The 24,576-nt window shown below is 40.1% G+C and overlaps 1 protein-coding gene across 1 annotated transcript in view; it reads left to right on the top strand.

The window, feature by feature from the left end:
- Positions 1–24,112, top strand: part of OTOGL (otogelin like) — a 132,364-nt gene extending 108,252 nt beyond the window's left edge. Inside the window, exons 48-57 of the mRNA XM_054987760.1 lie at positions 297–398; positions 1,352–1,456; positions 1,962–2,002; positions 4,142–4,205; positions 5,284–5,462; positions 6,822–6,926; positions 8,694–8,813; positions 11,447–11,492; positions 22,217–22,296; positions 23,878–24,112. Coding sequence (XP_054843735.1) covers positions 297–398; positions 1,352–1,456; positions 1,962–2,002; positions 4,142–4,205; positions 5,284–5,462; positions 6,822–6,926; positions 8,694–8,813; positions 11,447–11,492; positions 22,217–22,296; positions 23,878–24,078 — 1,043 coding nt within the window. The 3' untranslated portion in view covers positions 24,079–24,112. The remainder of the gene's footprint in view (positions 1–296; positions 399–1,351; positions 1,457–1,961; positions 2,003–4,141; positions 4,206–5,283; positions 5,463–6,821; positions 6,927–8,693; positions 8,814–11,446; positions 11,493–22,216; positions 22,297–23,877) is intronic.
- Positions 24,113–24,576: the final 464 nt, after the last annotated feature.

Below are 24,576 nucleotides of genomic sequence, written 5' to 3'. Positions count from 1 at the left end.
TATGTGCTAACACTCCAGGAGGCAGGTACAGCCTCTGAGAAGCTTTGTCCTTGAGAGCTGTTTCAAGTTTGCACCTGTGGCTCAAGGCCTCTTATCTGGTCGGAATAGACAGAGCTGACCAGCCCAATCTCCTAAAAGGGAAAAAAGCCTCAAAAATCTAACCCAAAATATTTTAATTCAAAAAGAAATGAATTGAATAAGTGAATTTCACTACAAATAGGAACTCAAATATAAAATGGCAAGAAGCCAGTTTAATTAATTTTATCCTTCCATTTGATCTATTTTTTCCCTTGCAGTTTGCGAATCCTGTATTGAACCTATTCCATTATGTAATGAAGGGGAGATTCTTACTGTAGATCTTAACACTACACAGTACTGTTGCCCTCATTATCACTGTGGTAAGTTTTGTATTAATGTACCTTAAAATGAATTACAGTGATATTCTGTATTACCCTTCAAGTAATTGTTGCCATTGAGATGAGATGAGATCAGCATGGGTCCTGGTTGTGTTACTTGTCTTTACTTGTGTTCTGAAAGCACATATTGGAAACTAACTGGAAAATAATCATGGATATCTTTTTGTCTTTTAAGCTTGGTGAGATACTAGCCACATGCTTTGGAATCATATCTGATTATTGATATATGCAGATCAGTTCAATGTTATATTCTGTTATTCCTCAGAGCTTCTCAACAACCTTATGAGGTAGATCGGTCTGAGCAACGGTGATCTCTCCAAGACTACTCCGTGAAATACATGTCAAAGCAAGGAGCTGAACTTAGTTTTCCAACATCCACATTCAATACTCTATCAATTTTACCATATTCCCTATGTGCTTTTTCAGAATGATATTAAGAAAAGCTAACATTTGAAGTAGCCCTCTTATCAACCATGACCCCAAATCCAAAAAAAACCTCAACTGGTTCTGCACCCAAGTGAGCTTTCGTTTTTGAAATAGTAGCCTCCCATGCTGTACAAAAATTGCTTTTGAAACTTAAGGATCTTTAAGACATGTTAAGTGGCATGGGGGCCTGTGATACAAAGGAAAAAATGAAGAATCCCACTGGGCAATGTCCCTTGAGCTGTTTAGATCCTGGCTCATGTAATTATCATTGGCAACTAACATAATTCTGAAAAGACTGTGGATTAGATCCAACCAGCTTTTTTGCTCGTGAAAATGGTGATGCTGAGAATCAGGGTATTTGCATATACAAAAGCCATTTGGGATGGGGGTTGTAGTATGGAAGTGGCTGAGTGAAAAAGCTGCCTAGATCCAAACCTGTACATCTGACTAATTTGCCTAGGAATTATGGTCATATGTTTCCCCCATTTAAATAATTTCCCTTCTTCTAGTTTGTGATGAGAACCTCTGTCCATCATTTTACCTGAACTGCTCTGCCGACATGAAACTTCTAAAGAAAAAAGTACCTGGGCAGTGCTGCCCAGACTGGAACTGTGGTAAAGCATTTATTTATTACATTTATACCTTGCCTTTCTTCCACCATGGAATTCACAGTAGTGTACATGGAGCCAGTTTGGTGTAGTGGTTAAGAGCACAGGACTCTAATCTGGACAACCAGGTTTGATTCCTCATGCCTCCACTTGAAGCCAGCTGGGTGACCTTGGGTCAGTCACAGCTTCTAGCTCTCTCAGCCCCACCCACCTCACAGGGTGTTTTGTTGTGGGGATAATAATAACATACTTCGTAAACTGCTCTGAGTGGGTGTTAAGTCATGCTGAAGGGCGGTATATAAATCGAATGTTGTTGTTGTTATTCTCAAGAGGTGCTGAGGCACTGGCCAGGTCTAGAGCTGCTTATCTGCAGCAAGATGGTTGTGTGATATACCTTCCAGCCCTTAGATCTTCCACCCATACTTTGGCTTTTTGCCTAATTACTTCAATTGGCAACTTGTAGTCTTTTGTCCTCCACTGATATGATCATGTTCTCTCTTTTCCTCCCTAGAATGTGATTGTGAAAATGCTACTGTTCCAGCTTGTAAAGTGGTAAGAAATTTTATTGGCTATAATTTACTAACAGTTTTAAAATTCTTATTCCCTATAGTTAACCTAACCTTTAAAAAAAATTGTTAGCTATCCTATCATCATCATATATAGTAGTCATTAGTTTACAGATTACTTATATACTCATGATTATTATATATAATGGTAGTATTGATGACAAATTCAACAAGTAAACAATGAGGTCATGTCAACAAGTTCCAGTAAATTTTGTCATAACCAGATTGGAAGGTATGGGGTTGCATCCAGTGGAAAAGTTCTCTGGAGGAATTGGCTTTTCCCTGTGCTTCCCTAACGGCCTGCTGTTTCATCTAAAAAATCCACTTGGAGGGTCAGAAGGGCCTTGCAGTCAAAATGCACAGTGGTACAACATGGTGCAGTAATGAGGGGGAATCAGGTTACACCACCTCTTTTCCCTCTCAACTGATTAGTAGAAGAAGTTAATCTGATCTTATCCCTCTCATTGTTGTAGTACCCCTTATCATCGTGTATTTTTCAAGGAAGTGGTTACAAATAAAGGGTCATATTGTAAGGACAATCCATGGACAGGTAAAGAAGCTCAAGGGGATTAAATGAGTCAGCAGGTGCAAAAAGAAACAGAACTCTGAAGAGCTGACTTTGGTGAAAAGAAGCAGGAAATTGGTATCCAGATAGCAAGAAGATAAAGCTGCCTAACTTGAAACCCACAGGGGTCACTGTATCAGATTTGCAATATTTAGTAAATCAATTGATTAATCCATTCATAGTATTTACTACTACTAAGTAAAAGGTGCCAGTGTTAATTATTTAATGTAAATACTTACAGACCCGGGTACCTTCTTAGAGTCTCTCTACATGAGACCTCTTATACGAGGACACTCGTGTGAAGGGAGACACAATGTTAGCCGGGAAGTATAGGTTAAAAATGGTCAGTTTCACTTCTCAAGAACAGGCAGAGATTGTTCCCCAGAGGGTTTGTTTATTTCATCCCCTTCATGGAGATAGATCCAGAGGAGTTAGCTGTGTTAGTCTGTAGTAGCAAAATAGTAAAGAGTCCAGTAGCACCTTTAAGACTAACGAACTTTATTGTAGCATAAGCTTTTGAAAGCCACAGCTCTCTTCGTCATCTGCATCTGACGAAGAGAGCTGTGGCTCTCGAAAGCTTATGCTACAATAAAGTTGGTTAGTCTTAATGGTGCTGCTGGGCTCTTTACTATTTTCCTTCAGGGCGATGAAGATGAAATAAACAAACCCTTTGAGGAGCAGAAGGCTAGAACGCAGGCTTTTTTCTGAAAACTATATATATTTCTAATCAAATGTATTCATAGCATGCTGACTTTTGTAAAGTGTGAGTTTTCAAAGTAATTTACTTTTCTAGCTTAGTTTAAACAAAATAGTTTCTGTGACTGCATAAAAATTCCTTTCTGACATTATGTTAAAATGTTTATTTGCCTGTCAAAACACTCCCCCTGTAATGTAAGGAAGTGCATAGCACTGTGTGGAAGATGCTTTAGATATATGTGGGATATTTCAGGCATGGGATTGAAATCATGAAGAGTTTGGGATTGCCTCAAAGTAACTTGATGAGATATGTTTGCTGACAGTTCAGTCAGAAGTGTCTGTCTGTCTGTCTGTCCATCCGTGCATCCAACCATCCATCCATGTTGTCCAAAGAACCATGAACCGAAGCAAAATGGTCACTAGTATTTTTCCTCAAATACTTGCATGGCAATTTACACAGTGCTGTGGTAGGTTCTGTAGCAGTTTTAATTCTTCTGATTGCACAAGGGTTTATGAAAGATGTGCATCTTCTGAAACACGAGTAAGTACATTACTTGGATTTAGTTTCACTGTCCTTGTAGAATGTTTTAACATAATGGGTAAAACAGTTGTCCTTCTCCATGCAGAAGGGCGGTTTGTGATACAATCTATTTATAGGTACTGAAATAACCCAATTCATAAGGGGCATGAAAGGCAAAAAAACCCTTTCACTGCTGCTAAAAGCATGAGTATTCTGGTTATTGTGGGATGTACATTAGTTATTTATCATTGAACTGTTCACTTTCTTACAGATGAGATGACATTTTGTAGTGTTTGTCAGATGGGATATACTTCACACTGAAACATTTGTTTTTAATATCACAGGGAGAAGTTCAGAGAATAGATGAAAATATTTCTAGTACATGTGGATGTACACAGTACACATGTGGTATTTTTCTTTTCAATTATTCATGTTTGTGTTGATCAATACTTGTTTTGTTTTAAGCTGATTTTTTAATATTGTACTCTTAAAAGTTTCAAGTTTTGGTTTGCAAATATAGCAGTGGCAAGGCAAGGGATTCTAGAATAGAAATAGTACAGTTCTGGAGCAGGTGGCAGTTTTTCAAGCCTACTACTATACACAATGTTAAATGGCTGTATATCTCATATTCTTTGTAATTGTTAGACAGTATAGATCCCATATGTACCAAAAGGTGGGGAGTACATTGAAAAAATAAAGTATCTGATGAAACTAGTATATGGTTATTGCAGAAATTAAGCTACTTCTATATAATGTGTATATAACAAAATTTAGTTTTGTCTTGAATGTCCATCTTAGACATGAAATTCAAAGTTGAGTCATATAAAGTTATGAAGTCAAATTCTGACCTGACTATAGCTCTCATAAAATTATGCAAATTCCAGTGGGAGCTAGCATATAAAAAGTACCAGAATGATTGGGGAATGGAAAGAGGTGGGGAAACTGTCATCATAAGAGAATTTTGCTGTATTTAAATTCAGTGAGTTGGATCCTTCAGTTATGAGACTGGAAGGAGATTTGCAATAAAATCTTCCCCCAATAACCCCCCTCCCCCAATACACCCTTCTCAGCTGAGGGGTGGGGAACTTACCGGACAAAGTATTGGAGGCTGCAGTGGGGAGGGGGATTGGGCAAAATTTACCCTCCCTTGCTTGTATTTGTGTAGCAAAAGCACCCCAAGGCTTACTGTATTTACACAAGAGAGAGGGAGGATGTCTTTGCCCAGTTCTCTTACTGCAGCTCTCAGTGCCGTGTGGCATTTTGCCCTTGAGTGTTTTCATATCCTCTGTAGAGGATTTTTGGGGTCTACTGCAGAGGATGTTGCTGAGAGTAGGAGGAGGTTGGAAAGATCCTACTGTGCGAACTCCTGCTTGTGTGGCTTTAGGCTCCAACCCACAAAGTTTCTACAGGTTTATATTTTCCTTCAATTGTTAACATTTCCATTTGCAGTATTTTGATACTATTTTGTTTGTTTATTTTGCATTAGAAAAGGATAATGTCTGTGTATTCCAAGAGGTAACAGTGCTGAACCCTGGTCAGTCTATTATTCAGTATCTGGATGGAGATCTTTGTTACACAGTAAAGTGTTCTCAGGAGAGAGACCTCAAGACAGGATTTCATGCCATGGATCTGACAGTAATCAACTGTTCCCAAAAATGCGAAGCCGTAAGTATTTCCAAAACATAGGGATAGTCATTTGTGAATATAACACATCCTGATTGTAGGCAATCTAGAGAACAGATGCTTTGTTTTACTTCATAGATAGATAAATAGATATTGGAGAATGGAGTTGAGGAGCTACAATAAACCTCTGTAAAAATTATATATCTTTATATATAAAGACAAGTGTCTGACTCCTGACTCATCAACACCCAGCCCAAACTCCTGGACTTAGAAACATGAAATTTGGGGAGAGTATTCCTTTCATGATGTAAATACCCACTAAGAAGGGATTTTAAGAAATCCGCCCCTTAAGGGGGTAAAAAGGGGTAAATATGTTTTCCCAAAAGGATACACCTTCCCTGTGTGGCTGGCAGCCTACTGCCTGCTTGCACTCCCACCCACTGCCAGCTCGGCCACTCTTCCCTGATCGAGCCAGCATATGCAGGCTGACTGGGTCTTACAACATTCTACACTTCATCCCCCGCCCCCAAGACAGTTGGAACATAGAGGTTATTTGCATATGCAGCCTGGTTGGTCCTAACCTCCCACATTCTAAACAGTATGCAGTTGCTATTGGAAGTCATTGAATATGTCCTGAGGTAAAATACATCTCCCAGTCTTCCTCTAAAAGTTCACTAGTGTTGCCAACTCCGAAAAACAACAACAACCTACAAACCAAAAAATGTTACATACTCATAAGTATTAACTGGATTTAAAGTAGTTAAATACTGTAGCGAAGCATGAGTATCAAGCTAGTAGTGTTCTATATATAATGTTATATTGTGTGTGTGTGTATAGAAATGTTTTACATTTACCTGTGTTTCTTGAAAATGTAGATACAAAACTGACTTGGATAGACAAGCTTATTCTGTGTCATTAGTTTTGTAGTGGCCATTTTCCATTGTGATTGAAATGTAAATGGAGATAAGCGACAACTCAAGGAGTTCTTATCTCTTTCTTTTTCCAGAACAGCACCCCCACCCCTATACACACAAACTCTACTGATTTCTCTCTATTCTCCTTTCCCAGCATAACTGGGAGCAGAAGACTAGTAAGGGTAGAGGTAGGGGCAAGGTATACTTCCTATATTTGCGGACAGGGAATTGAGTGTGTAACTCAAATCCACAAAAGAAGGGCAATCACCTCCTCTCTTCATGTGGAGGAAGGGGACAGATAGTAATAGGGGATCTGATGTAGCCTCCCATGTCACCCAGATAACATACATGGGAACAGTCAATCAAGAGAACAATTCTGCCAAAGGAATCAGATTCATATTTCTATATCACAACCTTTGGAGGCAGATTCAGCACTGTATAATAATATTTGAAAAAAACTAACAATATGTTTGTCTCTTTTTAATAGCACCAAGTATATGTTCCTTCGCTTAGTCAACATTCTTGCTGTGGGTCCTGCATAAATGTGTCATGTACTTTCTACACTGGAAATGGAACTCTAGTCATATATGAAGTAAGTCCCTCTGGAAAAGCTATAGGAAATTTATTTATTGTTTATTTAAAACATTTGTATGCACCAATGCACCCAAGTTAGGGTTCCCAAGGCACCAAATAATAAAAAATTAAAACATTTAAGATACAGATAAATATTAAATATAACATATAAACAAACAGACAGGGAACACACAAACAAGGAAGAGGGTCAATGAGAGTTAATGAGGGAAAGCCAAATAAAACAAACAAACAAGTCTTCACCCATTGGTGGAAGACAATGATAGAGGGAAACAGACAAATCTCCCTGGGGAGAGAGTTCCACAGATTTGGCACCATGACCAAAAATGCCCTTTGCCACCTGTCTAGCACCCAAAACAAGACTTCCAAAGATAACCAGAGTGGTCAGTTAGGTTTATATGGGAGTAGGCAGTCTTTCGGGTATGCTGACCCCAAATCACATAGGGCTTTAAATATCAATACCAGCACCTTGAATTGTGCTCAGAAGCAAAGTGTAAACCAGTGTAGGCAAAATAAGATTGCTGTGACAGGCTCTCTATGACCCACTCCAGTCAATATTCTCGTTGCAGCATTATGTACAAATGGTAACTTCTAGATACCCTTCAGGGCAGTCCCACATAGAAAACATTGTAGTAGTTTAATCTAGATGTTTCTAGGGCATGCACCACAGTGGCAAGGGTTTTTTTTGTCCAGGAAGGGTCGCAGCAATCTCACCAGCCAACAAAGCTACCCTACTGGAACATATTTAGGGTTGTCAGGGGTCAGGAGGACAATCCCCCACTGCTGCAGCCAGTCACCCACCACAGATCAATTTGATGGTGAGAGGGAAAGTGGGAACAATGTTGCTAACACTGAGACATTTCTGGGTCAGGACCTAGAAAAGATGTCACAGCCCCCACCCCATGCTCTGGGAATTCCTGCAATCTCTGTAGTCTTTACCATGGAGATCTGTGGAATTCCTAGAGAGTTGCAGGAGGGTACACAGGGTGGGCTGTTGCCATCACTTCTGGGTTTTTGCACAAAAGTGATATTATGGCACCAGGAACACTGTTTTCCAGAGCTCTTGTAATTAGGAGGGCCCTTCCCTTCCCCAGTCTCACAACAACACTGTGAATTAGGTTAGGCTAAGAGAGAGTGACTGGCCCAAAGTCACCCAGTTAGTTTGTGAAATGTGCCCCTGAACACTGCTGCCACCTGTTTATCCAACAGGAGGCTTGTGTCCAGCAACACCTCTAAGTTATGAACCTACTCCTTTGGGGGAGAGTGCAACCCCAACAAAAGAATTTGGTTCTCTTAAATCATAAGCCAGATCATAGTTAAATGCTGTATGGACCTAATTCAGAAGCACATGCTTTTTCAAAATGTAAACCTTAATATGAATTTTGTCTACTGGTGAAAATGTTATGACCCTTGAATCATGGTCTTTATATTCTTCCCTAAAGAGGCAGCCAAGGCCTTTATAGTCCATTATGGATGATGCTTCTTTTACTTTAATTTTCTGAATTTTAACTCCATTTAATGTAACTACCAAACCCCTACCCATAGATCTTTCCTCCACCTCTGCTGGGGCACTACCAGGCTCCCATATGATACACTTGTCAACTCTAAGAAATAGACAAAGAAGTACAATCAAATTGTTAAAATAGTTGTTTCAGAAAACAATTACAGTCAGCTGAATTCAGTGTCCATTAAACAAAAGCAAATATTACAATGATAATTCTATCCACTTTTTAAAGAAAAAGAATTAACCACATCTTTTATTTTTTAGGAAGGAGCCACCTGGGACTCAAACTGTACTAAATATGAATGTGCAAAGACTGCTGTAGGTGCAGTAATTCTTGGATCCAGTGTTGTTTGCCCACCTTTTAATGAGACTGAGTGTACAAAGGTCTGTTATCTATGCACAGAATATAATGAGATTCTATATGAAATTGACAAACTTTAGTTTTGGAATTTAACATAAACTCTTAAGTGTTTAATATGAGTATGTTTATTGTTTTTCTGAACTACTCAAAGATGGAGGTGATGTCTTTGAAAAATGGTTCAAAGTCTCTTAGACCTCATTTATGCAGACATTTAGTATTAAATACACACCCTGAATAGGATAAAAATCTGAAACGTGCTTAGGGCCAAATTATATGAAGATCCAGATTTGTCTTGTTAAATATCTACAAGTACCTTGTACTCCCTCCCCCCATTTGCCTCAAGACCACGTTTTTTAAAAGTTTAGCTATTTTCTTCCACCTCCTTTCCCTGATGGAAATGGGGCCCCTGGAGGTGCTATTTATAGGTCTATTTATTTTTTTATTTGGTCGGTTCATTTATACCCAACCTTTCTCCCCAAAAGGGACCTAAGCATAATTACATATTTCTCCTCTCCTCCATTTTATATTCACAACTCTGTGGGATAGCTTAGGCTGAGAATGTGTGAGTGACCCAAAATTACCCAGCAAGTTTCCATGGCAGAGTGGGCATTTGAACCTGGGACTCCCAGATCCCTGCTCAATAATCCAGTCACTTCACCACACTTGCTCTCAATTTATATTTAAAAAGGCACAGAAGGAAAGAATTAACACAGTGCCCAGCACTGGATCTCCCGTATCTTATCTATGGCCCTTACATAAAAGAGAGTTTCATTAGCCAGATCCCATGTACTTTTTGGTTCACCTAAGGACCTCTTGTTCTCAGGGTCTGCTACATTCATTTTAAAAGAAGAAGCATATATATGGGCACAAATGCATGGTAAGGCTGAATATATCACTGGATCAAAATAGATGTGATATGATTCAATATAAAACTATAAGCATATAATTGCCAGAATTGGTAAGGTCTCATCATTAATAAGACTGCATAATTAAAAAGATAAAGCATTTCTTTAAATAGCAACCAAGAAGGTATTAGATTTGTAATGAAATTGCTATGAATTGAAGTTGGGACATCTGGTTGAAACAGCTCCTTAAGCTACAAACTCTGTTTCTGCAGATGGGAATGGGGAAAGCCATGTATGATATACTAAGCTTTTTGGAAGAAAGGTGGGATAAAAATATACTAGAGAGAGAGAGAGAGAGAGATGCTCTTCAGATCTTTCCCCATCTAACCCTTCCTCAGTCTGGTTTCTTTGACCTACAAAAAGCTATTACCAGGAGACCATAGCAGACATAGCAGGGTTGTGGAAGCATGGGATGGAGGAACTACTTCTACTGTTGATAGAATGTCTGTAGGAAATAATCCTGTGATTCAACCAAGATAATGCCCACACATGCATCATTTTTATGGAAGTATACATTTCTTCCAGTTGAATCTTGCATTAAATGGGTGAGTGCTATCAGCTTTGAGTTAGGATCTCTATTTGTAAAATGGAAATTTTAAGGGCCTAACTCAGCATATAAAGGTGTATTGTTAAATAGTTGTTTTCTAAACCGTAAAGATACTTTACTGAATAATTTCTAAATGATGAACTCATTGTTAAACTGTGCATTTAATTTTTAATGTTTAAGTTTTCTTGAGTGGTACCTTACACCAGACAAAGGCCAGAAGCTAAAGAACTCAGAATTAATCTGTGTCATATGGGCATGAGTTTCTTCAATTGCAGCTACGCAAAGCAAACCATTTTTAAGACTTCAACTGGGGCAGTACTGCAATAGCTTGAGTGAGGGAGTGGCATAATACTCGCCCCGCTGCCACACAGCAAGCTTCCAACATAAGCTAAACACAACTGCACAGAGACCCGATTTGTATGATTGTATGACTTTTTTGAGGAGGAAGAATAACATAAATCAACCATCAGGTCCACCTCACACTAGAAATGTATCACAGGGTAAAAGCTTAGACCCATTTATTAACAACACTATTGCAGCTGAATATATGAACACAGGATCCGAGAAGCTTTTGAAACAGTACGTCATGTAGTATAGACTGAAGGGGAGGGCACTACTCAGATTTTTAAAACATACTTCTTTGGAAACTTGGGTTCTTCTTGAAGTAGTACCCATTTTCAGTAAACGCTACCATCTATTGGTATAGATGATACCATACATCAGTATTGAGATGTGGACTAGATTCTCCTGTGGTTTAAACTTGTAATCAAAGCTTAAGGATACTGGTTGCCTGCTGCAGGTAGGATTCTGCAGCCATTGGGCCTTCCCACCTGCTCTTATTTTAGGGCTGGTAGGAGAAATGATGGAGCAGTGTGGAGCAGAAAGGATGTTGGGCTATGTGCTGATGCCACATTTGGGTTAAAAAATTGGGGGGGGGGGGGAGACCTATTGCAATACCATATAGTTTCTAGAGTATTGGTGGACATACTGACGTGATGCCCAGATTTTCACCTGGACGTGATGTCGGTACATAGCTCAACATCAGCTCCTGCTCTTGCCCTGCCCCAAAGCTCTTACGGGTTCCAAACAGTGGCCCTTGCTGTGGATTTGTCTTTTGGGGAAGGGGGCATATATCATTTGGGAGTTTCAATATGTTTCTTTGGGGCACCGTCTTTTTTGAAATATTTCCTTTTGATCTTCCTAGAATGGAGGCACTGTACAGACATATAATGATGGCTGCTGCAAGACCTGTAAGTGAAGAAAGCTGCATTCACTGCTAGTTGTATGGTAGTTTGGCTTTGGTTTTGAATAGCTGTGTGTTTTAAAACTTCTTTTATGGGACATAAGGAAAGAAAAAGCATGCTGTCCCCAAATCATGTAAAATATTATAGTTAACAAAAGTAATTGATGAGTCTTGCTTTATATGGCTGCTCACATGATGATTTTTAAATCTTTTTTTCTTCTGGAGTATAACCAAATCCCTCCAAAAGCATTATGGAGATGACTAAAAGTTATTTTGTTTTTACATTATCTTAATACCAGAACTATACATGCAAAAATATTGAAAGAAAAGGTTCAAGATAAATGCTGTTCCAAATTTGATTGGAATGTCTCTACTGAAAGAAATTAGTGTGACAGCTGGGTTAAGGCTCTTCTGTTGTGGGTTTTATAGGAATATTTTTTAGCTAAAAACCTAACTTTTCTTACCTGAATTCCAAGAACAGCAAGATAATTCAGTGAGCTAATTATTAAGAGAGAGAGAAGTTCTAAAGAAAGCAATACTTGCACTTTTAATAAATTATATATTTGTAATGTGCAAGTATGAGTGTATACTCATTAAATGATTATATGGTATATTTTAGTTTCAGTTATTGTATTATAAAAATGAATTGACCAGAATCAAAAGGCCTCTGTGCTGTGAATTAGGACTCTCAGGTGGCTCTTACAGTGAATGATATTCCACATCAGGCTCTTAGAAGTTCCATCCTAAGCAATGTTTCCCAGCTGCCTAAAGATCTCAAAATCTTGGTAGCAAATGGGACTTTGGCCCCTATAGGGTGATTTTTTACAATAAGGTACTTTAGATATTTTAGATATGAAATCTAAACTTTTATCAAAAATTCTGATTCTGTCTGATGAGGCAACATATACTTTCAGTCTGGATTGTTTTGTATTAAAAATAACATAGGTTTCTGAAAAAAGGCTTCTAGTTAAATAGATATAATAATATATGGAAAAAGCACAAATACAGTTCCATGTTGTGCTACAAAAAGTAACTATAGAGATGCACATGGCACAATATGATATATGTTTATCTTTTGCTTTGAAAACATAACATACCTTGAAGGCGTGCATTTCTTTATGTGTTTTGCATTGTTCTTTCCTACTGGTTTGGGTTCAGATGTCTGGTATAAACCCTGTATATATATCATGGCAAAAATCCGGCGATAGAGAAAAACATGGAGAAAAAAATTAAGAATTTATTTAATTAAATAGATGATTAAAGCTTAATCTCTCAAAGAAGCCATATTTCTTTCTCCTTTTTATTTATTTATATGAAGATTTCCTTAGTCGATGGATATAAATATTTCCTATTTTCTTTGGTGTAAAAAAATTATTAGTTTTCACAATATGCAGTAGTTTCAGGGAAAGGCATTGTTATACTTCAGAACTGTTTGCTGAGATGGCCTCTAAGAAAAACCTGTAACACAAATATGCTCTCTTATATGCTAATAGAGAATGTTTTTTTTCAAAAAAACTAAAAGCATGTGCTTTATGGTAAAGCAGAAGTCAGCTACAAGTATAGCTTGCAGCTCCTTGGGTTTTAATGGGCGCCAATAATCTTTACTTAAAAAGGAGAATGATTAAATGCATGCTAAGTGAGTTCATAAATTTAATTCTTACCTTGCCAGTCATAAAATGCCCATAGAAAAAAAATCTCTTGTAAACATTGTAGACTTGTTATTCAAGGGAGCATTAAGGCACAGGATTATCAGGAATATAGAACAACAGAAAGATCTTGTTCCTTTTCACAAACAAGAGCAATTGCAGTTGGCAGTGTAAGAATTAATACAATGTCATTTACATAAAAATGTTTTTATATTACAAGAAACTTATGTTCCCAATAATTCTGCCAGGTTCTGGACGGGGTGTATTACCCTTTGCCATTAGCCCTGTAGTCTCTACTGATAATATTAATTGTGAACCAGGTATTATGATTTTTAATAATGTATTTTCTTTCCTTCTTTAATTTTTTTAAAATGTTAGTATTGTTTATAGAGATGTTGTCCATACACAATTGTAACTTTGTGTGAATAATACTGGGGTGAATAATACTGCTGATGGTCTTCACAGTGACATCAAGCAGATATTTAGTGGCTTCTTGGGAAGAAAACCAGCTCTTTATAGAATCTAAGTGCTCAGGCACAGATCATTTTTAGAGCATTATACCAGTCTCTGGTATAATGATGCCATAGGCAGTAACTTGGTGGTCCTTGTGAATGGTAACTGGGGGGAGGGCCCATGCTGCCCTTACCAGTGAATGTCATGAAATGGTGTGGGAGGGGACTAGCTGGGACAGGCCATGCAGGCGAACAGCCAAGCATAACAGCCAAGACATTACACAGTCTATGGCTGCATGGTACAGACCCAGACCACCCGCCTCCTCTGTTTTGTGAAATTTGCTGGTTAGGGCATCAGGATCCCCTCTCCTTTGGTCATCACTGTAGAAAGGAAACTACTTATTCGTCTTCGGTCTTCAGTGAAGTCCCACATTGTGACTGCGCAGGTGCAGGCCAGCCATCAGAAAGATTCTTACAAGCTCTCAAATGCTAGGAGATGCTCCACCCCAGCAACATTCCTGCACGGAGCATTCCTGCTGAGTGTGGTATTGCTGGGCGGAGCTACCCCTCTTCCCTCAGTTCCTTTCTTGCCACCGTTAAGGAAGGTTCTTTCTGTCTGTCTGTCTGTCTCTCTCTCTGTCTCCGTTAGATCTCATCTTTTCTTACCTGTCTCTTTGCTATCGATTACAAGTTTCAGGATGTCTACATCGTCACAAAAAGCCTTGTTTAAAAGGTGTTCACGTTGCACCGCACTCCGATGAACACGATCTCTGCCTGCTTTGCTTGGGCGAGGGACACAATGTAGGAGCCTGCCAACATTGTTTCACCACAAAGGCAAGAAATGATTGTGCAGCATGCTTAAAAGCTGCTTTATGGGAGATGTCCCTCATGGGGTCCGATAAGCTGGTTGCACTCCAATCAGCTGAGCAAGACCCAAAAGTGCGATCCGATCTGATTCTGCCCAAATTGAAGTTGGTTTCATAGGATCCGAAGCGTAACCAACCATTGGTTCCAGTGCCTGCTCCGGCCCCGGGACCTATGGCTCCGTCCAAGAGCGGACAGACGAAGGACAAATCAGAAACAAAAAAGCACCATACCTCAACAGAGGATTGCGCTATATTGGAACCTCCACCTAAGAAGGCGAAGGCAAAGTCAAAACACCTCAAAAAGTTGGCCTCAACACCTTCTCACCATCATCACCACTCCTCGTTGTCCACCCCATTGCTCATTATAGAAGAAGAGATACTCCAACCATTGACCCCCTCACCTCCACCAACCCCTTTCTTCTAAGGGGACAAGGAGGTACCAAGCTCGGCGGCAGACTGCCAACCAACATTTTTGCCGGATCCAGGAGCGGCTCTACCATTGGCTTTGAATACGGTTCCATTGGACCCGACGATGGCCTCTATGTCATGGAACATCCAGCCTGCTCTGCAGAGTACTCCATGGCTGCAGCCCGCGCATCCTCAACAACCACCAAGCTGGCAGGACTTTCTCGCATGGCTTCAGTCTGCTCCCCCTCTCTTGATGTCTCCGGCTCCAACACATGCTCCTCTGGCTCCCGCATTGGTTCCAACAGGCATGCCACCGATTACATCTTCCTGGCGCCCCGGGATCCAGCTACATTATCAAGCAGATTCCATCGGTTCCATGATCGCTTGCCTTATCTGTCAGAGGGCTCGAATGCAGAAAACAATGCGACCTCTCACTGCTCAGAGCCAATATTGGAACCAGCATCAAATTCGTCTCCAGAAGAAATCATGGCCACATCAGTCTCCCCTACAGGGAATTCCAGAATGTTTGCTGAACAGATGCTGAGAATGGCAAAAGCCTTAGACCTTGATGTCTCTGCTGCTACCCCAAAGTCAAAAAGCAAGGTGCTGCAAGCACTTCATTCCACCTCTCCAGGGTTGGTAGCCTTCCCACCTGTAGACGATTTTCTGGACATTGCACACTTAGTGTGGGAGAAGCCGGCCTCTACACCTGCAACATCTCGCAAGGTGGAGAACGCCTATAAGCTCCAACAGAAGGACTGTTCTTTCCTCTTCACACATCCTCACCCATCCTTCCTTGTTACTGAGGAAGTTCAGTTGAGGCACTGTTATGGTTCACACTCATCCCCTATAGATAAAGAGGGTTGTAAGCTGGGTGCTTTAGGATGCAAGGTGTACTCAGCAGCAGCTTTGGAATTCCGTATCGCCAACTACCAAGCCATCATGGGTTCTTACAACCTATTCCTCTGGGATCGACTATCAACTTATACCCATGACCTACCAGAGGAGAGAAAGGCACTTATTCGTGCACTTCAGGGTGAAGCTAAGAGGCTCGCCAAGCAACAAATGCTGGCAGGCAAGCATGCAGCAGACTGTTCAGACAGGGTGATGGCTTCGGCCATAGTTCTTAGGCGCCACACTTGGCTGCTATCTATGGCACTTCGCCAGGAGAAGCACAAAAATACTGAGGATTTCCCTTTCGAGGGTTCATCTTTATTCTCTGAGCGCACTGATGAATTCCTTCAACAAATGAAGAAGGACCACCAGATGGTGCGTTCACTGGGAACCATTGTACCACAGCAACAACAACACCAACAATACTTTTCAAAGCAGCGTTACCAAAACCAACAGAATTACCAAGACCGTTCTAGGTACCCATACCAGCCTTATCAGCATTACCAACAAAGACCCTGCACCAATTATCCTCGTTCTGGAACGAGGAGATCTAGTAAGCCTAGAGCTAGACAGCCCCAATCTACTTCACCAAAACTGGGGCAGTCACAAAAACCGTTTTTCTGACTGACCACCCAACCATCACAACCCTTTCTGTTCAAGGACAGGTTGGCTCCATTTGCGGATTGTTGGGCCGCAATCTTGTCGGACTCTTGGGTCCTCCAAGTTGTTCGTTACATTACCGTTTACATTTCACAGAACTCCCCCAGCTATCCTTCCCTGGCAATGCATCCACTTGCCTAGTTCAAGCTCTATCCCCAGTTGTTGAAGAACTACTATCCAAAGGAGCAGTTCAGAGAATCCCCAAGGAGGAGTCCCCCAAAAAGGTTCTCCAGATATTTCATAGTGGAAAAAAAAGACAGGGGCTCCGGCCTATTTTGGACCTCCGAAAGTTGAATTTGTTTATTAAAATGGAAACGTTTTGAATGTTAACCTTGGCTAGTGTCTTGCAGTATCTAATGCTGGATAGTTGGTTTGCAGTCCTTGATCTCAATATTTCCACATTGCCATTCACCCTGACCATAGGAAATACCTCAGATTCTATTTTCAGAGTCAAGTTTTTCAATATGTTGTACTCCCATTTGGCCTCTCTTCAGCACCAAGGGTGTTCATGAAATGTATGGCTGTAGTTGTGGCACACCTCCAATCACTAGGATGCTCAATCTACCAATTCTTGGACGATTGGTTTCTGGTCGCCCAATCTTGTGAACTCCTCCAGCGACATATCCAAATTACTGTCCAAATTATGTTTCACTGAGGCCTAGTTATCAACTGGAAGAAATCTGCCTTAGTCCCCACACAACCTATTCAATTTATCAGGGCAAGACTAGATGCAACAGTGGGAAAGTCCTTCTTACCTTTAGAGAGAGCCAGGTAAATCCGACACATGTTCGCTAGATTCAAGAAAAAGCATTTCCAACCAGCAGTACTTATTCAGAGGCTGCTGGGGCTCATGACAAAACAACATTTCCCCCCAGGCCTTACACATAATGGGGACCGCGAACAGCAGAGCAGACTCTGAGTAGGGTGTTCAAACCACATCATGAGTGAGCTCTCAGTCCTACATACCTACACCCCATCTTCCAGAAATGGGGGACCCCGAGGGTAGATTTGTTTGCGACAGCAGAAAATACCAAGGCCATCACCTTCTGCTCTTTGTGAGGCACAGACCCAAACTCCTTGGGAGATGCCTTCCAAATAAGATGGGAGGGAGGCTTGTTTTATGCCTTCCCACCTATTCCCCTGATTCCCAAGGTTTTAGGCAGAATTCAACATTTCAGGACACAATGCATCCTAGTCACCCCTTTCTGGCCACACAGGGATTGGTTCCCAACATTGTGAGAAATGTCACAGGGTTTGTACACACATTTCCCAGAACTGAGCGTTAAATCACGATGTGGCAGTACTCAAACTCACGGCGTGGCTTCTATTCCCACCATGATATTTTCTTTTAAGAGGTCACCCAGATTATGCTGAATTAATAATTAAGGCCTCAACGAGATACTCCTACGGCCACAAGTGGTCTCGTTTTTCCCAATGAGTGACTAAGAGGGCTTTCTCCCCCTTTTCCTGCCCATTGGCAGTTGGAATTAAATACCTTTTACCTTTATCAAAGAAGGGAATGACTACATCATCGATTAAAGTTCACCTTGCAGCCATTTCTGCTTTCCATGAGATCATTAATGGCAAGATGGTGTTCTCACACCAGGCCTCTAAACAGTTCTTAAAAGGGGTAAACCCACCTAGAAGGCCTCCTCTCCCCCAGTGGAGCCTATCTCTAGTCCTGGGACAGCTTACATTGGCACCCTTCGAACCCCTAGCTTCTTGTGACCTTAACGTGCTCTCCTGGAAGGTGGCACTACTAGTAGTAGTTACATCTCTGAAAAGGGTGGGAGATTTACGTGCTCTTTGCGTAGATCCCCCCTTCCTCCAGTTTTTTTATGAGAAGGTCGTATTGTATCCCAGTTTAGAGTTCTTACTAAAGGTTGTTTCAGAGTTCCATTTGCAGCAAAAGGCGATCCTTCCAGTGTTTTGCCCAGTCTATTCCTCAGATTTGGAACACGTACTTCACAAGTTAGATGTCAGGAGGACTCTCCTGTATTATGTACACAGAAAAAAACCCTTCTGCAAGTCCAAGAATGTGTTCATTTGTTACGCAGGCCCCTGCAGGGGTCTTCCAGCAGCTAGTCAATCAATCTTACGCTGGATTGTGGCAGCCATCAGACTATGTGTGGCTGCTAAAATTCCCTGCCCAGTGACCATTAGGACACACTCTACTAGAGCACAATCTGCTTCAGCCACATTCCTACGGGGTACTCCACTATGGGATATTTGCCAGGTGGCAGCGTGGTCGTTGGCAGACACCTTCATCCGACACTACTCCGTGGACATGAATGCCAGGAAGGATGCTGCAGTTGGGACAGCAGTCCTACACTCCATTTTACCTGAACATCTCACATCCTCCTCCATTGGTGAGTAGTTTGCTATACTCCCAATGTGGGACTGCACTGAAGACCAAAGACGGAAACAGTGTTGCACTTACCTGTAACTGTTGTTCGTCTAGGTCTTCGTGCAGGCACACATTCCCTCCCACCCTGCTGTGAGATTCTCTAAGGTTCACAGTGGCTTAGATGGAACTGAGGGAAGAGGGGTAGCTCCACCCAGCAACACTGCACTTGGCGAGAATGCTCCGTGCAGGAGTGTTGCTGGCGTGGGGTGCCTCCTAGCATTTGAGAGCTTGTAAAAATCTTTCCAATGGCTGGCCTGCACCTGCGCAGTCCCAATGTGTGCCTGTACAAAAACCTAGACGAACAACAGTTCAGGTAAGTGCAACACTGTTTTTCCTGGTGCACCACTTGGCTAGCTACTGCTGGCACTTGTAGAAAGCAGTACCATGCAGGTAATAATGTGCAACTATAGCCATAATTTCCTGTTTTTCAGTGGTTTGCAATATCTACTGCCTAATGCAGTTGCCTCATCCTGTGTCATATACAGCCAGAAGAGATGGGCATGGACCAGAAAAAAAATGAACCGTGTGGTTCATGGTTCGTCGCATTTCACAAACTACGAACTTTCACAAACCTCCCCCAGTTCATGAAACGGTTCGTTTGGTTTGTGAAAACATCACATCCAGGTCAGCAGAAGGTCACTTCTGGGCCTGCAGAAGGCCACTTCCGGGTCAGCAGAAGGTCTGCAGGAAGTCCATCCCGTTGCCTAGGAAACTGATTGATCAGTGCCAGGGTGTCTGCAGTGACGAACCAAAAAATGAACCAAGTGAACCAGCCTAAAATTCATGGCGGATCGTCAGAAATGGGTCTGATGAAACACTGGTTCGCAAACCACAAACCGGCCCGGTTTGTCAAGAACTTTGGTTCATAGTTTAGTTCATGCCCATCTCTAACAGCCAGCATTGTTCATGTGGATCATTGTATGATGTGCCAACATTTGTTGTGCTATATCTGTAACTGGCTGCAGCATGATAATCTACACACTTGGTATACCTTATTTCCTATATGAAAGCACTTCTTGCTTAGGAAAACTGTAACATATTACGTGGTACTAATATTTGTATGTTTTGTGAACATGCTGTCAAATCTGATTGCTAGCCCTGAACTAGTATGCATGCATGGGGACTGTGGTATGCAGTAGAGCTTCTTGTACAGCAAGAACTTCTCTGATGTATCACCACTGCAGTACTTACACAATGAGGCAAGTTTATAGCTAACACTGAAGTGAATAAAGATGTTCTTGTTTGGTGGAAAGACCATGTGTGTATCAGCATTCAGATGAAGATTTGGAGTGGCCCAGTATTCATCCTAAATCACAATTTTAGAAGGACAGGATAAAATTCAAAACTAATTTATTATATCTTAGATTTTAGTGGAAACAGGATGATAGCTGCTGAGCCAAACCATTTAACACTGGATAACTTAACCACTCCCAGATTCTCAGCATACCCATGTCAGTCTTGAGAAAAGACATGTTATAATTATAAACCTTTTTTCATGTTACAATTTTAGATGACATTCAGAAATATTCCAATTATTTTAAAATAGAATAGTCCCAATCCAGTAAGGATGATCTGTACAGAGAAACAAGTTAATACACGCAAACTGCCTTACTGGATTGGCTGTGTATCTACAAAAAGGCACCCTATTTGCATGTGTGTAGGAGGTAGTTATCTAGCAATTGAGTAAAGGTTATTTGTTCACATAGCAAAGTGGGAAAAGAGTGCTTAAAGAAGCCAAAGCCCATCTGAGAAGTTTATATCAAAGTTCATTTTGGCTATTAGGTAGTATAAACTTGTGCCTAATAGGTACCAGTGATATTGAATGAAGGTGGTGCATAACGTGCTTTCACTTGCATCTGATTCTTTGTAACACATTCTAAAAATTCATGTATAATACTCATTGGAAGATAAGCAGAACTGGCGCCTTACAGTTTTCTGATCTGATAAAATTTATTTCCTGCCCAGGGATGTGATTTTTTTAAATCTAGTAGATTGTTTTAAAAGGCAATGGAGAAAACAGTTATTTCTACTAGGATTGCAATATCAATTGCATATTTGCTTTATTTTACATCGCACATAAATTTATATCTGCTTTGATCACTACATGTGGGGTTAATAGGTATGCTTCAATTAAGTTAAATATTGTAGCATGATCCATCTGTTTGTTATTTGTTTTTACCTGCCAAATAGTGTGGTGGGGTAGGAATTATATAATTTAGGCTCTAAAATAAACACATACAAAGACATACAAAGTATGTCTTTGTATGTGTTTCTTGTATTTCTACCACCACCATCACTAGAACAAAACACAGTGGATGAGTCTGGCTGTTAGCCCTCGCGCACAAGATTTAGAATAAATGGGGCATAGGAATTAGACTTTTATGTACTCTCCCACCACATCTAGTGCCTTCAGCATGAATTGAGGCCAATATAAAATGTGATCTGTTTGATGCAAATGGTGTGGACAGATCATGTGAGCAAAGCCTGCTTGAGTCGGCATAGGCCTCTCCAAAGATTATACACATGCAAGGGGTTCAAGTATGTGCATGCATGTTTACACAAACACAAGACTTTTTCCTGTGTTCCAGAGCAAAATGAAGTCATTCAGGTGAAATGTAAACTGGAACTTAAGCTCTATTTACTGCAACTAAGATTTTATTTAGTAGAATTTATTGTAAATATTAAAATGTTCATTTTCATTTTATTTACTTCATTTATACTTTGCCTTTGGGGATCAAAAGTGGCTTACATCATTCTCCTCTCCTCCACTTATGATTTTAATAACTGAATTCAGTCTTCAAATCTACCAGTTTAAAACATTAAGTATTAAACAATAATAGTAATTTTTTCTTGAGTTTTCTTTATATGTTAGGTGAACATGAGAATAATAGCTGATTAAAATCTTATTTGTAATAAATATAAAGTCTGAAATATGTTCTCACGCCCACATAAAATACTGTTGGGAAACTTGCCACATCTCAAACTAATGCTGAAAAATTTATAAAAGAAACAGAAATAACTATAGCTGTATTTCCGAGGCTTTAATCCAATGGTTACACTGTAAGATGTACACTTGCAGATGGATCTCCTAAGCTCCCTGGCTTATGGTTTTACCTGACAGGAGGTTATCAAAACTCAACAGAACTTCTGGAGCAGTCTCTGAGTACAAGAAGCCATAGTCAAGGGAAAAAGGGCGAATGTACTTATGCTCAGAGGTGTTCGAGAAATTCCTTGGAAAAACAATATACTTGAGACACACTTGTACATAATCCAAAGTATTGGCTTACTCCTAAAAGGACTCTTTGGGTCATGGCATATCATATGTGTGCAGTGAATTTTTATTTTGAATATATGAATGAATAAAAAAAATGAGTGGACTTTTTTTTACATTTCTTCAGGCAAAAGGGATGAAAGGATCTGCCAAAAAGTGACAGTGAGAACAACTGTAAGGAAACATGACTGCATGAGTCGAAGCCCTGTAAGTACAGGTTGATAAAGTTTTTTGATTTTCTAGTCAATAGGGTCATACAAATCATCTAATAAAAAGTGTCTCATAATAAGCCTACTGGCCTACTGTTGCCTTGACATCTGGGAAATCTCTTGTCTTAGCAATGTCCTCCTACTCATAAATGTGCTTACAATTTAATTGCCTCTACCATCACATGACAGAAGCGCTGACCTCTTGCTCTTGGAATAACATCTGAATCCTGAGGAGTAGAACTCAATATAATTAGCTTCATCTGACAAAAACACTGAATTGCCTGTCATTAACTGACCTTTTATAAATGTGACCTGCCCTGAATCTTCTTGCAGGGAGAGCGGGATATAAAGCCAACATAATTAATTAAATACTTCTATCTAGACAGTGTCTACTTTAATAACAAATGCAAGTAAAAGGCCTCTGATCTAGAAATTAGCATTCAGATATTTACGATCCAAACCAGTACTCAAAGTTCCCTTTTTAGTTTTGTTTCAGCTATTTCAGAACCAAAACTAAAGAGAACTGCAGGCGCTGTTTTGGACTGGCTACTGTGATCTGTGGCCTCTAAGAATGTATATGCCTTGGTACAATCCAAACAGAATCTTTTTAAAAAGAATTGAAATATAGTAGTTCATTTGTGTAAGATTACAAACAGTAAACACTTATTGGTCACATCATAATAGCAATAGATGTAGTTTAAGACTAGCTGCATTACAGGAGGTCTGTTTTCCTTCCACCCTGTTTTTGCCAATGGAAATGACAGTGTGTGTGTGTGTGGGGGGGGTGCTTTTCACCTGTTTTCTCTGGCTCTATGTGCCCTTGGAAGGACACGTGAAGCCAGCGACGAGGTAAAAAGCCCTCCCCCCACCATTTCTGCTGGCAAAAATGCGGTGGAAGGGAAACTGAGACCACCTCCTCCCCCCTTGCAGTGTCAAGCAAATTAATATTGTTTAAGATGAGTTCCCTCAGTGTACATCTGAATGTGAGTCTGGTTGCACACCTGTGACCTGTGTATTGTGTATTTTAGCCTTCATTTATGCTTGGCGCAGAGTAGCGCTCCATACAGATGTGACTGGGACTGAATGGAAATCATTTCCAGCCAGCTTATGTTTGATCAGTAACCTGCAGATTCCCCCACCCCCTTCAGTATCTGGCTTAGAGCAGAGTGAATTAGTGTTGCTCCCTATCCCCTCCAATCAGAACAGCTCTGTGTGTGTGTGTGTGTGTGTGTGTGTTCAGGTACCAGTGGCAGCTCTGAAAAACAAGGATATAAGGAGTTGCTGTCTCTCATCTGAATCAGACACACAAACAAATTATTATTAATTTCTTGCCAAAACCCAGCAAGGAAGAAACTGTAGTTTGTTAAAGTGTCTGATTTGAAAGCTATGAAAAAATTGCAGTTAAGTTCTAAATCAAGTTAAGTGCACAAGCCTGAAGACTTCCACCTTGTTCTTGTAATGAAAAACATGGTTTGTTTGTGATGTCTCAGTGCAGCCAGCTTTGACTTTATCTGGTGTATTAATGCTTCTTCAAAAATTAAGGAAATAAAACAGACTTTTTTCTTCCTTTCTCTAACAGATAAATGTAGCTTCTTGTGAAGGAAAATGTCCCTCTGCCACAATTTTTAATGTCAACATTGATAGCCATTTGAGATTCTGTAAGTGCTGTCGTGAAAATGGAGTACAGAATCTAACTGTACCACTCTACTGCTCAGGAAATGGCACTGAAATTATGTATGTCATCCCAGAACCTACAGATTGTTCATGTCAATGGAATTAAGAATGTGGTTCATTTTGCAGAAGATTGTTTTCAAACAGGGAATTTATATGTTTATTACTGGGATTATTCAGATTCAATAAATATATAATTAATATATTTTTCTAATATTTTTGGATATCTTTATTCAAAACTTGATGCTGTTACTGCAGCAAAAATTATATATTGGCATGTATGCAACAGTTAATTCTTATGGTAATTTACTTCTCTTTTGTTCAGATATGTGGACAAATTAGTTTCTGGTAAGCAAGGTTTTGTCTTCCTCTCAAGAATTATAATTGATAAACTTTTATTCTTTCTTAGCTCTTCCACCAGCATTACTCAATGAATATGATTAAAATACAACCTATTGCACAATTTAATATTTATATCTCATTGATAACTTTTAAAATATATGGCATACCGGTATTCCTTATATATTCTTACTTTCTAACCATGCACATGCTACTTTTTTTGGTATCCCTTATGGGCAAGCCTAACATAGCTGAATATTGTGAATAG

Source organism: Eublepharis macularius, chromosome 9, assembly GCF_028583425.1.
Source record: "Eublepharis macularius isolate TG4126 chromosome 9, MPM_Emac_v1.0, whole genome shotgun sequence".
Taxonomy (NCBI): Eukaryota; Metazoa; Chordata; class Lepidosauria; order Squamata; family Eublepharidae; genus Eublepharis; species Eublepharis macularius.
This window is presented reverse-complemented; position numbering and strand designations above follow the sequence as displayed.